General features: G+C 40.2%; 1 protein-coding gene across 1 annotated transcript; it reads right to left on the bottom strand.

Annotated features, from left to right (window-relative positions):
- Positions 1-434: 434 nt before the first annotated feature.
- On the bottom strand, positions 435-4,610 carry f9a (coagulation factor IXa). Its single transcript, XM_069694354.1, has 8 exons — positions 4,548-4,610; positions 4,106-4,293; positions 3,993-4,017; positions 3,599-3,712; positions 2,199-2,333; positions 1,793-2,103; positions 1,542-1,665; positions 435-1,264 (listed from the first exon to the last, which is right to left on the bottom strand). Exons 1-8 carry the CDS (start codon positions 4,600-4,602, stop codon positions 678-680), a joined length of 1,539 nt encoding a protein of 512 aa, XP_069550455.1. The 5' UTR covers positions 4,603-4,610; the 3' UTR covers positions 435-677.
- Positions 4,611-11,009: the final 6,399 nt, after the last annotated feature.

The raw sequence follows: 11,009 nt of genomic DNA, 5'->3' as shown, positions 1-11,009 counted from the left end.
TTGCTTTCACATCTTTTTTACGGGAGACATTTCGACATCGTTATTGTAGGGAAAACCCAGGTGATGATGGCTCAGTTCCATTCAAGGTCCCAGTAAGCCATGACAGTGAACTGACATAAATAAAAGCAGGACCTCCCCTGAGTGGAATACAGCCATCATTAATACACCCGCGGTTTCTCAACAATGAAAAGTCAAAATGTCTGCTGTGAAAAAGTTCTACATCAGAACTTTTAAAACATTTACTTACCAGCAGATCTAACAGATGTGATGTACCTATACAGCCAGTGTGTTGTAAGTATGACTTGAATTTTGTGTTTTTTGTATGGTTTATTTAATATAGTATAAATCAGTACACTAAATAATGATTTTAAAATATACCCACATATTATCATTTACTCATTCTTAATAATGCATCATATCTCTGTAGTTATATGTATATCTGAAGGTGGATTTTATTCACTGAAATTATACATTGTGTATTTTTTTACATATCTTTCGGTCACAGTAACTGCTTTCTTAAACACATACATCTCTTTTACAGTGTCATCCAGAGGCTTCTTCTTATAAAAGATAAGTCATCTCAGACTGGTGGACACACTGTTTTTTTTTAGATTTTAGATCTTCCACTCTGGTGTTCAGATTCATGACTTTTAATGCCAAATCTAGCCTCTTTAAGTTTAAGGGTCAAGGTCTTCCAAATTAATTTCCTGTTTTTTATTTAATCCTGTAACATGGCTTATCCAGCGGTAATAAAAAGACACCCGGGTGTACACACCGTACTTCCCTTCTTTGGCACATTCCTCCCCCCAGCTCACGATGCCCGTCAGGAACCATGTGTCATGAATACTGTTTGTGTGAGGACCTCCACTGTCACCCTGACAGGCATCTCTGGCCTGATTATAGTACCCTGCACAAAACATGAAACGAGTGATCCTGGCACTGCTGCTGTGCTTACACTCTGTCCGGTCTGTGAAGGGAACCTCGACCTTCTGCAGCATGTTGGACGTTGATCCAAGAAAGCGAGTTCGGCCCCAGCCACTGACTGTAGCCGGGGAGGACTCCTTCACTAAGGCCTCAGTGAAGGCCCTAGGCCCTATGCAGATGGGTCGCACTGTGGTGGAGAAGTTGATGCTGCTTTTAAGATAAAGAAGGCCAATGTCGTGGTTGTACAAGCTTACAGAGGAGTTGTAGTGTGGGTGTGTGTGCTGCTCCAACACCTCATGGTCCTCCTCTGTGCCCTCGTTAATGTGGCTGTTGTGCTCCCCTGTAGTTAGAGATATCAGATATTACTGATGCCTCTTACAGATTCACTCTATAATAGAACACACGAAATGGATATTCAAGAGTAGATGACAAAGGAATTTTCCCCTTCTAATTTTTACAAGTTACAATAAAAAAAAAAATTGTTTTTAGTTTTTCCTTGATTTAAATGACTCAGTTTTTAAAATGGTTGATGATTAATTTTCTAACAAAGGATTAAGTAAATTATTGCTTACACTTTAAATAGAGATTCTGTATCATGTGTCTGCTGTGAATCTTACCCACTCTGATGAAGAAGGAGCCTTGTGCCTCCACCAGGCAGTGAGCAGCAGTGATAATCCAACGTTCACTGAGAATAGAGCCCCCACAGAATATATGTCCACCGGGATGTGCTATCAAAGCTACCTGAATAAAAGAGCGGGAAAAAGGGAGCAGTGAATAGCCTCAGGAAATTGAACATAATGCAGCCGTTTCTTTTCCTTTGTGAAGTCGCTGTAACAAAGTCTCATAATGCATTAGACACTTCTACTACCTGCCATGGGATCTCTCCTGGAATGACCACCCCGCCACCAACAATGCGTTTAAAAGGCCTCAGCGGCTTCTCAAAGGGGACTTCAGTTTCACTGTACACCCACGAGGGCAGTTTCTTCCAAGGGTGTTTTACTACGGAGTGATTTGTGGAAAGAGTAGGCTCTTCAGCTGAAGTTGAGGGAGGTGATGTAGTCGTGGTTATGTTCGTCAGTAAAGTGGTGTTCTGTAGGCTTGCATTCACTTGGTTAAACAGAGACCTCATGGATACTCTGCTTACTGTCGTCAGGGCAGTTCTGCCACACGGGAATTCAACTGAGTGAAGTGAGAAAAGAGGAATCGCATTGTGGAGTTAAAAGTGATTATTATGATATCTATCAAAAAAAAATGTATTAAGCAAATGTCGATACCTTCTGCTTCACAGCTGAACCCATCCTCCATCAGTCTGTATCCTGTTGCACAGGAGCATTTTGCTCCAAAGGTTCCCATCGAGTTACAGAAGTGCATACAGTATCCGTTGTTCACATCACATCTTTTTGCTAAAACTGAGTGAAGAAACAATTCATTCAAACCAATCCTTTGAATAAATATATAGAAGTATTGTGTGACCTGCACTGTACAGGTAAAGGATTTACATAGTTGCTAATATGATCACTGAGACGGGTTTTGCGTGCTGTGATCGTCTCATGTTCATACTGGACTTTAAAAGATGATTTCCAAATGCGCTCCCATTGTAAGTAATGGGGGTAAACTTCACAGTTCACACTTCGCGCAAAACCTTTATTTAAATCTGAAACCAGACTTCAGCTGTCTGAGTTAAATCAAGTGGGTTTCGTGAACTGTGTGTTGAAGTACACTGAGCTCCTCTCCTCTACTCCACTATTGCATGTCATTAAATTTAACTTTGTGTCTTCTTTCTCCTGTAGTTGGAGCTTTTTCCTCATTGGCCTCTCGTCCTGTACCTTTCTGCAATTATGGCTCCAGCACTGCATGTTTTTGATCTGCAGAAACTGGCCTCACAAACCTGCCAAGTATTTATTGTTTGTTGTTTCTATGCTGTTTCTTTCTCTCTCTGCTCTCTTCTCACCCCAGTTGGCCACCCACCTATGACCCGGCTCCTGCCAGAGATTTCTTCCCGTAAAAGGATGTTTTTCCACCCAGCTGTTGCTCATGTAAGAATTGTTGAATTATTGGGTTCTTCTCTATAAAATTTTAAGGTTCTGTTGTAAGTGCCCTGAGGTGACTTGTGATCTGATTTGGCGCTATATAAATATAATTGAATTGAATATGTGATGGTAGAGGGATTGTAACATAAATAAAAGAACTGTAACTCTGTAAGTCATCCATTAACTCAGAGGCGTAGTATTTTCTTCAGAAAAACTCGAGAAAGAACTTTCACAGTGCGAAGTCTGCGGCTGTTGTCCTCATCACTTAGATTAGAAGCACATTAGGACTGCCAGCATGAACAGGAGGAATTATTGCATCATATGAGCACATGAAAGATCCTTTAAAAGGCGCCGAATACACTGTCAAAAAATTGTTTGATTCAGGTAAATGCAGTCACTTCTCGCAAGAAGGCATTTCAGCTACTGTTTTTAGAGTATCCAAAAAAGAAAATCGAATTTTGGAACATAAAAGCAAACTGTCGCTAGATGTGACCTACTAATTTAATTTAGAAACACCAAGTAAAAGGCATGAGGCTGTTTATACTTTGAGACTGTGATCTGATCAGGTTTGATATTACATATCCAGCACAAATCTAAATTTAGTTGATCACATTTTTAGATCAAGCCACAGGACATTCACTTACCAATCTCACAGTTCGTGCCAGTGAAGCCAGACACACAGTTGCAGCTGTAGTAGCCGATGTGGTCTTTACACGACCCCTGGTTCAGACATGGGCTGGACTGACACTGATTGCCATCTGAGGAAATATAAACACAGGACTTTAACTCACAGTCATCTAATAACATTGTATTGTACCTATAGAGAAGAAAAAGGTTTGTAGAGATAATAGAGATAGATCTTATTAAAAGCAGGTCTTAGAAGATGAGGCAGAGGCTTTATTTACTTTAGTTTTACATTTAGGGATAACAAGATATCCAGTATTATAATGGTAAAATGGTAGGCATAAGGTAATATTCAAACATCAACACTAAATTGTTCCAAGAAATGTATAAATCAGATATTAAATAAACTCTCACCCATATATACTGCCCAGAACTCCATCTAAGATAGAGAGTAAAACCACTGATTAATGAAGCCAGAAAAGACAATAATACGTGGAAAATAATGTAAAAATTAAACAAATACGCACAGTCTTTTCATCATTCTCAAAGTACTCCCTGGCCTCTTCAAGGTCACATGTTTCCTTAATACACTCTCTCTCCAAGTTACCCTCCAGCAGCTCCTCAAACACTCCAGTGTTATAACGTCTGTATCTCTGCAGAACGCCGTCAGCGGCCTGACTGGATAGAAACACTGAGCCTGCGGTTGGAGCAGGGGCTAGAGTGAATCAAAGACAAAACATAGTTGGACAGACAGTCTCATAAGTCATGACAACAAATATATATAGTTTAAGGATATTCCTTTTGTAATATATATAGATAAATTATCCAAAAAGTACGATCTTCCACCCCAAATCTCGCATTTAAGACACTGCTAAGACAACATGAGACAAAGAAGGCTGCACAACTGAAAATAAACCTTAAACTGAGGAGCAGTTATCAGTGAGCATCAAAACAAAATCTTATTTATACCTCCAGAGCCCAGCTGAAAGTCCAAAAGTAGCAAAGACAAAGCAACTAGTGCCATTCCAAACTTCTGTGGCATCCTGACAGACACACACTGGACCATCACTCCAAAGTACAAATCTCTTGTTTGCACACTGACAATTAGTTGTGTTTGTTCCGAGGAAAGCCGTCCAACTGTCTGGAAAAAAATAGTATGTCAGCATTCACATGCACAGAGAGACACTGGAGATTTCCTCTAGGTTGCATGTGTGTTTATTTGTACATCAGCAAACAGTGTGGAGAATGAGGATGGAGGATTAACCAGTTCACCCGAGCAGTTGGATCAAAATTTAGGGGAATCGCTGTTCCAAGAATGAGGCTCAGAAAACTGTCCCACTGGGTTTTACTAAGTCTGTTACTATGACTCATGCCCTCATTTTTTACTGCTGGTTGCAGATCAGTTTTTGGGCTCCAGCTCTTAATTTAAACAGACCAAATCAGGGCATTTTTTCCAATTTTCTGCCCCATAGTTCTCATGATTACAACAATAAATTTGATTAGTCCTCCAGGTTGGATTACCCATTGAGTGTAAACCTCAGGCTAGATTAAATGGGCAAAAAGATTGAGATTATAAAAACACAAACTTTCATTATCAATTTATTTGATATAATACAGGAATATAAAAAAGACATGTCAACACATTGATAATCAATTCGGAACTAAACAAAATGCGATATTTATTCCTTTTAGTCCAGCTTTAGTCTGCCTTCTTTTTCCCTCCTGAACCAACGCCTAAGAAATAGGAGTTGACAAGCTGTACTTTGAACTTTACACCACTAGATGGCGTACATACACCTTAGTACGAGACAATAATAGAGCTTAGTGACAGGGTCATGTTTAACATTATGTTTTGTTGCAGCAGAAAGTCAGGATCCTGAAGACAAACAAATTGTGGAGGATGTCAGTATGATGCGTGAGGGGATTACAAAAAATGGGAAATTTGTGGAGTTGTCAAAGGAGTCAGTCCTGCCTGTGGTGTATTGCAGAAAACGGGTTTAGTGAAAACTATGACTCTGTTGACATAAAGACAAATGCCAGTTTGTCGGTCTGAAACTAAAACATTTTACTGTAATCATTGTAAAACAACAAGGACACACAACAACAAAACCTGTGTTCCTCACTGTAACTGTCTAAAAGACACGTTGAAGTAAGAAGGGTGTTCAGTTATGAATTCACAAGTATTCTTTGTTCGTGCAGTCATTATAAGGGCAATAAATAACATGTTAAATAGGCAAGACTGAAACAAATGAAACCGTGGCATTGTGGGTCATTTCCTGGAACAGAGGCAGAGAAGTGTAAACGACCCCAAGCTAAGCTAATTCTGCACGTGGTCCAATAGGTGCACGAGGTAAATTGTCTTTCATTTGTTTTGTTCATATATATTGTGTATATTGTTGTTGACCTTCATTTACACTGACAATGTGTTGATTGTAGTTTGTAGTTTTACGACATTGCTGATATACTAACATGCCTGTTTAGCAATGGACATTTGCTTGAGAGACTCCAAAAAGAGCTTACAAATGGACGTCTGAACGTTATGTTTTATTTGTAGTTTTCACGGTGTCCGAGGTGATAAGGTGTCTATGGTGTACGAGGCGACAAAACAGAAAGAGAGCACGCCAATAAAAATCATCAAAAGACATCAGTATTAGGTGTGGTCATTATTTGTTGGACCAGTGTAGCTACAGTCATTACTCATGATCACAATTCTTAAAATATAATATTTCTGAGTGGTGCTGATTTTGGTGCAGCTGAAAATACTTTTTAGAAGGACTCGCTGAAGAAAGGCTGCATAGGACAGATATGGAAATCTAACTGTGCTAAATAATGAATGAGTGTAGAGCATAAAAGTGTTAACCACAATGTGTGGTGTTGTCTTTTTGACCCTGGCTCTTTCACTGCTGCCTCCGCGGCATAGTCACACGTTCATATTTTTAACTCCACTGGATTAAAATGGAGGCTCTTCTCTTTGGTTACCTGTTGCCATAGTGATTATAGTATCACAACTTCATTAATGATGCCTTTTTTTTTTTTTCTCCATTCATCCAGCATGCGCTCCACTCAGACTGATCATACTTATGTAACAGTTCAACAACAGAAAGGGCCCAAACGCAGGACACGGAGGCGGATTGAAGCAAATGGAAAAATGTGTTTACAAGGAATTAGTTGAATTAACAAACGTCATGCGAACACAACGCCAGAGTCCAGAGTCCTGAGGTATGAAGCAAGTTCAAAATACCCAGGCTTTCTTTGCCTGAGCTGGCTCAACAAAGCGGAAACTCGTGGTCAGAGATAATCGGTACTACGACGGTGGTTATCAGCTTTCTCTGTTAACTCAGGCTTTCCGCTTTGGCTCTGAGTGCATTCACATAAAAGAGGAGGAGTTTGCAGCATCTGACCAATCACAAACATGGACAAGTGTACCGACAGCAGAGCCACATATTTTAAAAATGAGGAGCAAACTATAATTTACTATATTGAAGTTAAACACACAATCCACACTGAAAGCAGCACAGTTGCAGCTGCTAAATGACGGAAGGATGTGCAAAAAAAAAAAATCGCCGCAAATGTGTCACCGAAGTTGAAAGACTTCCCCTATTATATCACCTTACCATAAAGTGGATATTTCATTAAATTAATGTATTATTATATGTATTCTCATGATGTGTATGAACATTTTAGTCTTATCATTTGGACTGAGGAGCAAATAAGAAATAAATATAAAATCATAATTCAAAATGAGAGGTAGGTTTACTGTCTGATCTTATAAGTGCAAGTGAAATGCTTTAGTGCATCAAACAATCCCTGTTGTTGGATGATATCAGTAAAAAAGCACAATGAAATGAATCTATACCTCGTATATAAATCACTGGGGAAAGACAGAGGTTTGTCGGTCTCTGAACACCATGCCCTCCACCTGGAGGACTGTCTCACTGAGCACCGAGCTCCACCAGATCTTCTCCGATTGGTGATGAACATTTTCAGAGAGAATTGATTGGTCAGTGGGCGATAATTTTGTACGTTTTGATCTGAAATCTTGAACATAACCTGCTCGGGGGCTGGTTAGCGCTGCAGCATCAGTTACCATGGTGATGTATCCTGGTAAGAAGTGAACCAGCTTCGTAGTACTGAAAACCCAGAGTTTAACCTGAAGTTACCTCGATAACTACAAATCCTGCTTCGTAGTACAGGCCTCAGGTTAAGTTTGCAGCATGAGTTACCATGGTGATCTAGCCATCTTAAAAGAGAGCCACCTTCGTGATGCTGACAACCCTGGCTTTAGTCTCAACATACCTTGCTGACCCACTAATCTCGCTTCGTAGTACACCCCTCTGGCAGGGTCCAAGGAAGACAAAAATATTGACATAAGCTTAGATCCAGCAACTAGTAGAAGCAGTCTGGGGTAAAATAGACTGAGTGGTTGATTGCAGAGTGGCTGAAGGTGGGCTAGATTGTAAGCAGGTGACGTGGGCATGGCAGGCAGGAGACCTCTAGTGGGTGGAGGGAGTGACACTGGGAACAAACTGAATAGAGGTGATACCATAATCAGCTTCATTGGAACCAAAAACTCTGAGTTTCCTGTCTCAAGGTTAATAAATTCAGAGGTTAGTTTTAGTTTGTTAAACCCGCTTTCTCAGACAGGCCCCTGACATAAGAACCAACAAGACACGATTATTGTGAGCTGAGTTTTGCCATCCTCTGTTTGTTCTATGAATACTTTCTATTAAACAAATATGGCTTATGTAAAGTCTATACTGTCCTAGTTTTTGTGAATAAGCATATAAAAATGTATTTCCAGTTAGCCCTGCGTAAGTACACTTTTCAAAAGTAACTACAGGTTATTCAAACTTTCACCTCTTGCCGTTATCCCCTCTCATAATCATTCAGTATGGTCAATCAATACTCCAGACGATGATGCAGTCAGTGGTCAAATGTGCTGATTCAGCGTGCCATCTGAGGAATTAACTCTAGTGTCATTTTGTGGTCCGTCCGGCATATAAAATGCAACCCATCACTGGCTCTGCAATCCCCCCCACAGGGAGTCTAAAGTCTTCTCGAGTGTTGGCAACTAGTGACTGGAGGCATTTATATTTCACTGAATCGTTCAGATGCTGAATAATTCATACTTGAGTAATTAACACTGTCTGCTCAATACAAGAGCTTCTCAATCTTCTCCACCCAGGAGGAGTATGATCACTCACAATATTATTGCAGACTTTCACTGCCTGGAATAACAGACTTTCATCACAGTTTTACGGAGTGAATGTTTTCATTCCAACTTTAATCCACAACATTATTGCATGTGCACCCTGTGTGGCCCTTGCTGAGTAATATTTCTAAATCTAAGTCTGTTGCTGAGCCTTGTGGAGAGTCTGTGGGCTTGATAACCCCAGTGGCACACTTTCCACATAGTCTCTCAGCCTAATCTAATAGCAAAGTGGAGGCAAACCATTGACTCTGCTTACTATAGCTTCTGCAGTGGAACATAAAAACAGTGTTTTGAGCTGTTAGAGCTGAGGTGATGACTTTTGAGGCAGGCTAAGTAGACCGTTTTCGATGGACGGTGTGGATGCATGAATGGATAGAAGGAAGTAAAATTGTCTGTGACTGCTATTGATTTATGAAGATCTTCCTGACATCTCTGTCTCCTCTCTTTCTTTGGCAGCACCACACAGCTGGGGAGTCTGTGTCAGCTCCGATTAGATTAGTCACTATAGCGGGGGATCGAGTCAGGGCCTTGCAGATAATAAAAAAAACTCTCATGCTTGCTCAGTGCTATTGATTGTTACTGTGCAGTAGCTCCTCGGCTGTGTGGGAGATCAGGCAGCCCAGACCTCAGTCTTTCACCAGGGACACGTTGTCATTTGCAAAGGGCTTATGTTTTCCTCTGGTAAAACCTTCTTCTGTTGATGTGAACGAGAATGTTTGCAGAGCTCAAACAAAAGCAGCATGATTTGGGAAAATCTGTTCAATGACAAATATGCAGTAATAATTGAATTTTGTGACATTCAAAGGCACAATCTGAATATAAACAAACGAATAAACCCACTACTAAAAATGCAAAAGGCAGCCTATCATTACTTTCAAATTTATGAACAAAACTTTTGTAATACTTTTTTTTACATGAAAAACTAGAAAACAAATCAATGATGTTGCATCAATTCGGCATGGATTATGACTTATAGATGAAAAACCCACTAAAAGCTTGTCGAATCAAGATACTTGCTGCAGTAATCACGGCTTAATGTGAGAAGTGTGAAGCATGAAATGCACCCACCAGTCCACTAGGGGGAAGTGTGTCATTGTGGCGGTTAGCCTCGATTTGGCAGGGAAAAGAGACGCACAAAGGACAAAGGACAAATCCTTGAAAAGGTATCACAGTACACTTACACTCAGACACAGCCTGGAGTTTGAATCCACAAGAAAACACTGAAAGTTTAATTTAATAGAAATATTTTCCTGATCAAGTAGCCTAGTTTTAGTGTCTAACCGTAACCCCATGTTTGGTTTTAAACCAAGTGGTTTTTGACACCTGATCAAGCAAAGCTGTGACAAGCTGTCCCCTGGTGGACTGACGCGTATATTACATGCTGCGGTGGGATACTGGGTCGATTTATTGTCATTGTCTGTGTTTTCTACCATCTACATGTCTGTGAAATATTATATGTACAAAATGTAAGTGTTTTTGACTTTGTACAGGGTGACATTTAAATGTTAATGACATGAGAAGACCTTGGGGGGGGGGGGGGGGGGGTTATGTTTAGTTAGATCAGCTTTCCCTTCCAGGTGTTATGACGGGATGAAATGAGCTCAGGGCTCCTTCAGGGCATAACATGAAAATGTTGATATTCTCACGTGAGTGCTTACTGAGATGCAAGCAAACAGAAGTTGCCTGCATGCAGCCTAAGAGCCTATGGCGACATGCAAGCAGTCTGTCTAACTAGGTTAGTTTGTGATCACCTTTTCCCTTCTGTGCTAATTTAGGATAATTAGCCCAGAGCCAATGTGGGGAAAAGTATTTGCTGTTAAAGCACTGTACAGGAACAGAAGCCTGAACAAGAGGTTTTAGAGAGCTTATTTGATTCATAACAGCAGGCTATGTCGGGTAGCAGCAAAAGGTAATTTCAGTTGTTGTGCTATTTTTGCTTAACATAAAGACAGGAACCAGAGGGTAATGACTTTGTCTACAACCAATACAATTCCCTAATTCATGTTTATATCTTCTTTAATCTGGGCAAATTCAGGTGGAAACAAAGCTAGCCAGGCTAGCTCTTTTCCTGTGTTTCTGGACTGCGCACCGAGCTAAGATAAGCTGAGCAAAGCTAAACTAAACTAAACTAAACTAAACTAAACTAAACTGTCTACCGGTTGCACCTTGTATTTATTACTGAGAGTGGTTTGGAATTTCTTATTTTATTCTCCTCAAAC

Source organism: Brachyistius frenatus, unplaced genomic scaffold (assembly GCF_029030835.1).
Source record: "Brachyistius frenatus isolate BFR_SWC_R1_liver_20210118 unplaced genomic scaffold, ASM2903083v1 Contig_17, whole genome shotgun sequence".
NCBI lineage: Eukaryota > Metazoa > Chordata > Actinopteri > Embiotocidae > Brachyistius > Brachyistius frenatus.
Note: the sequence above shows the minus strand (reverse complement) of the source record. Positions and strands in the feature narration are given on the sequence as shown.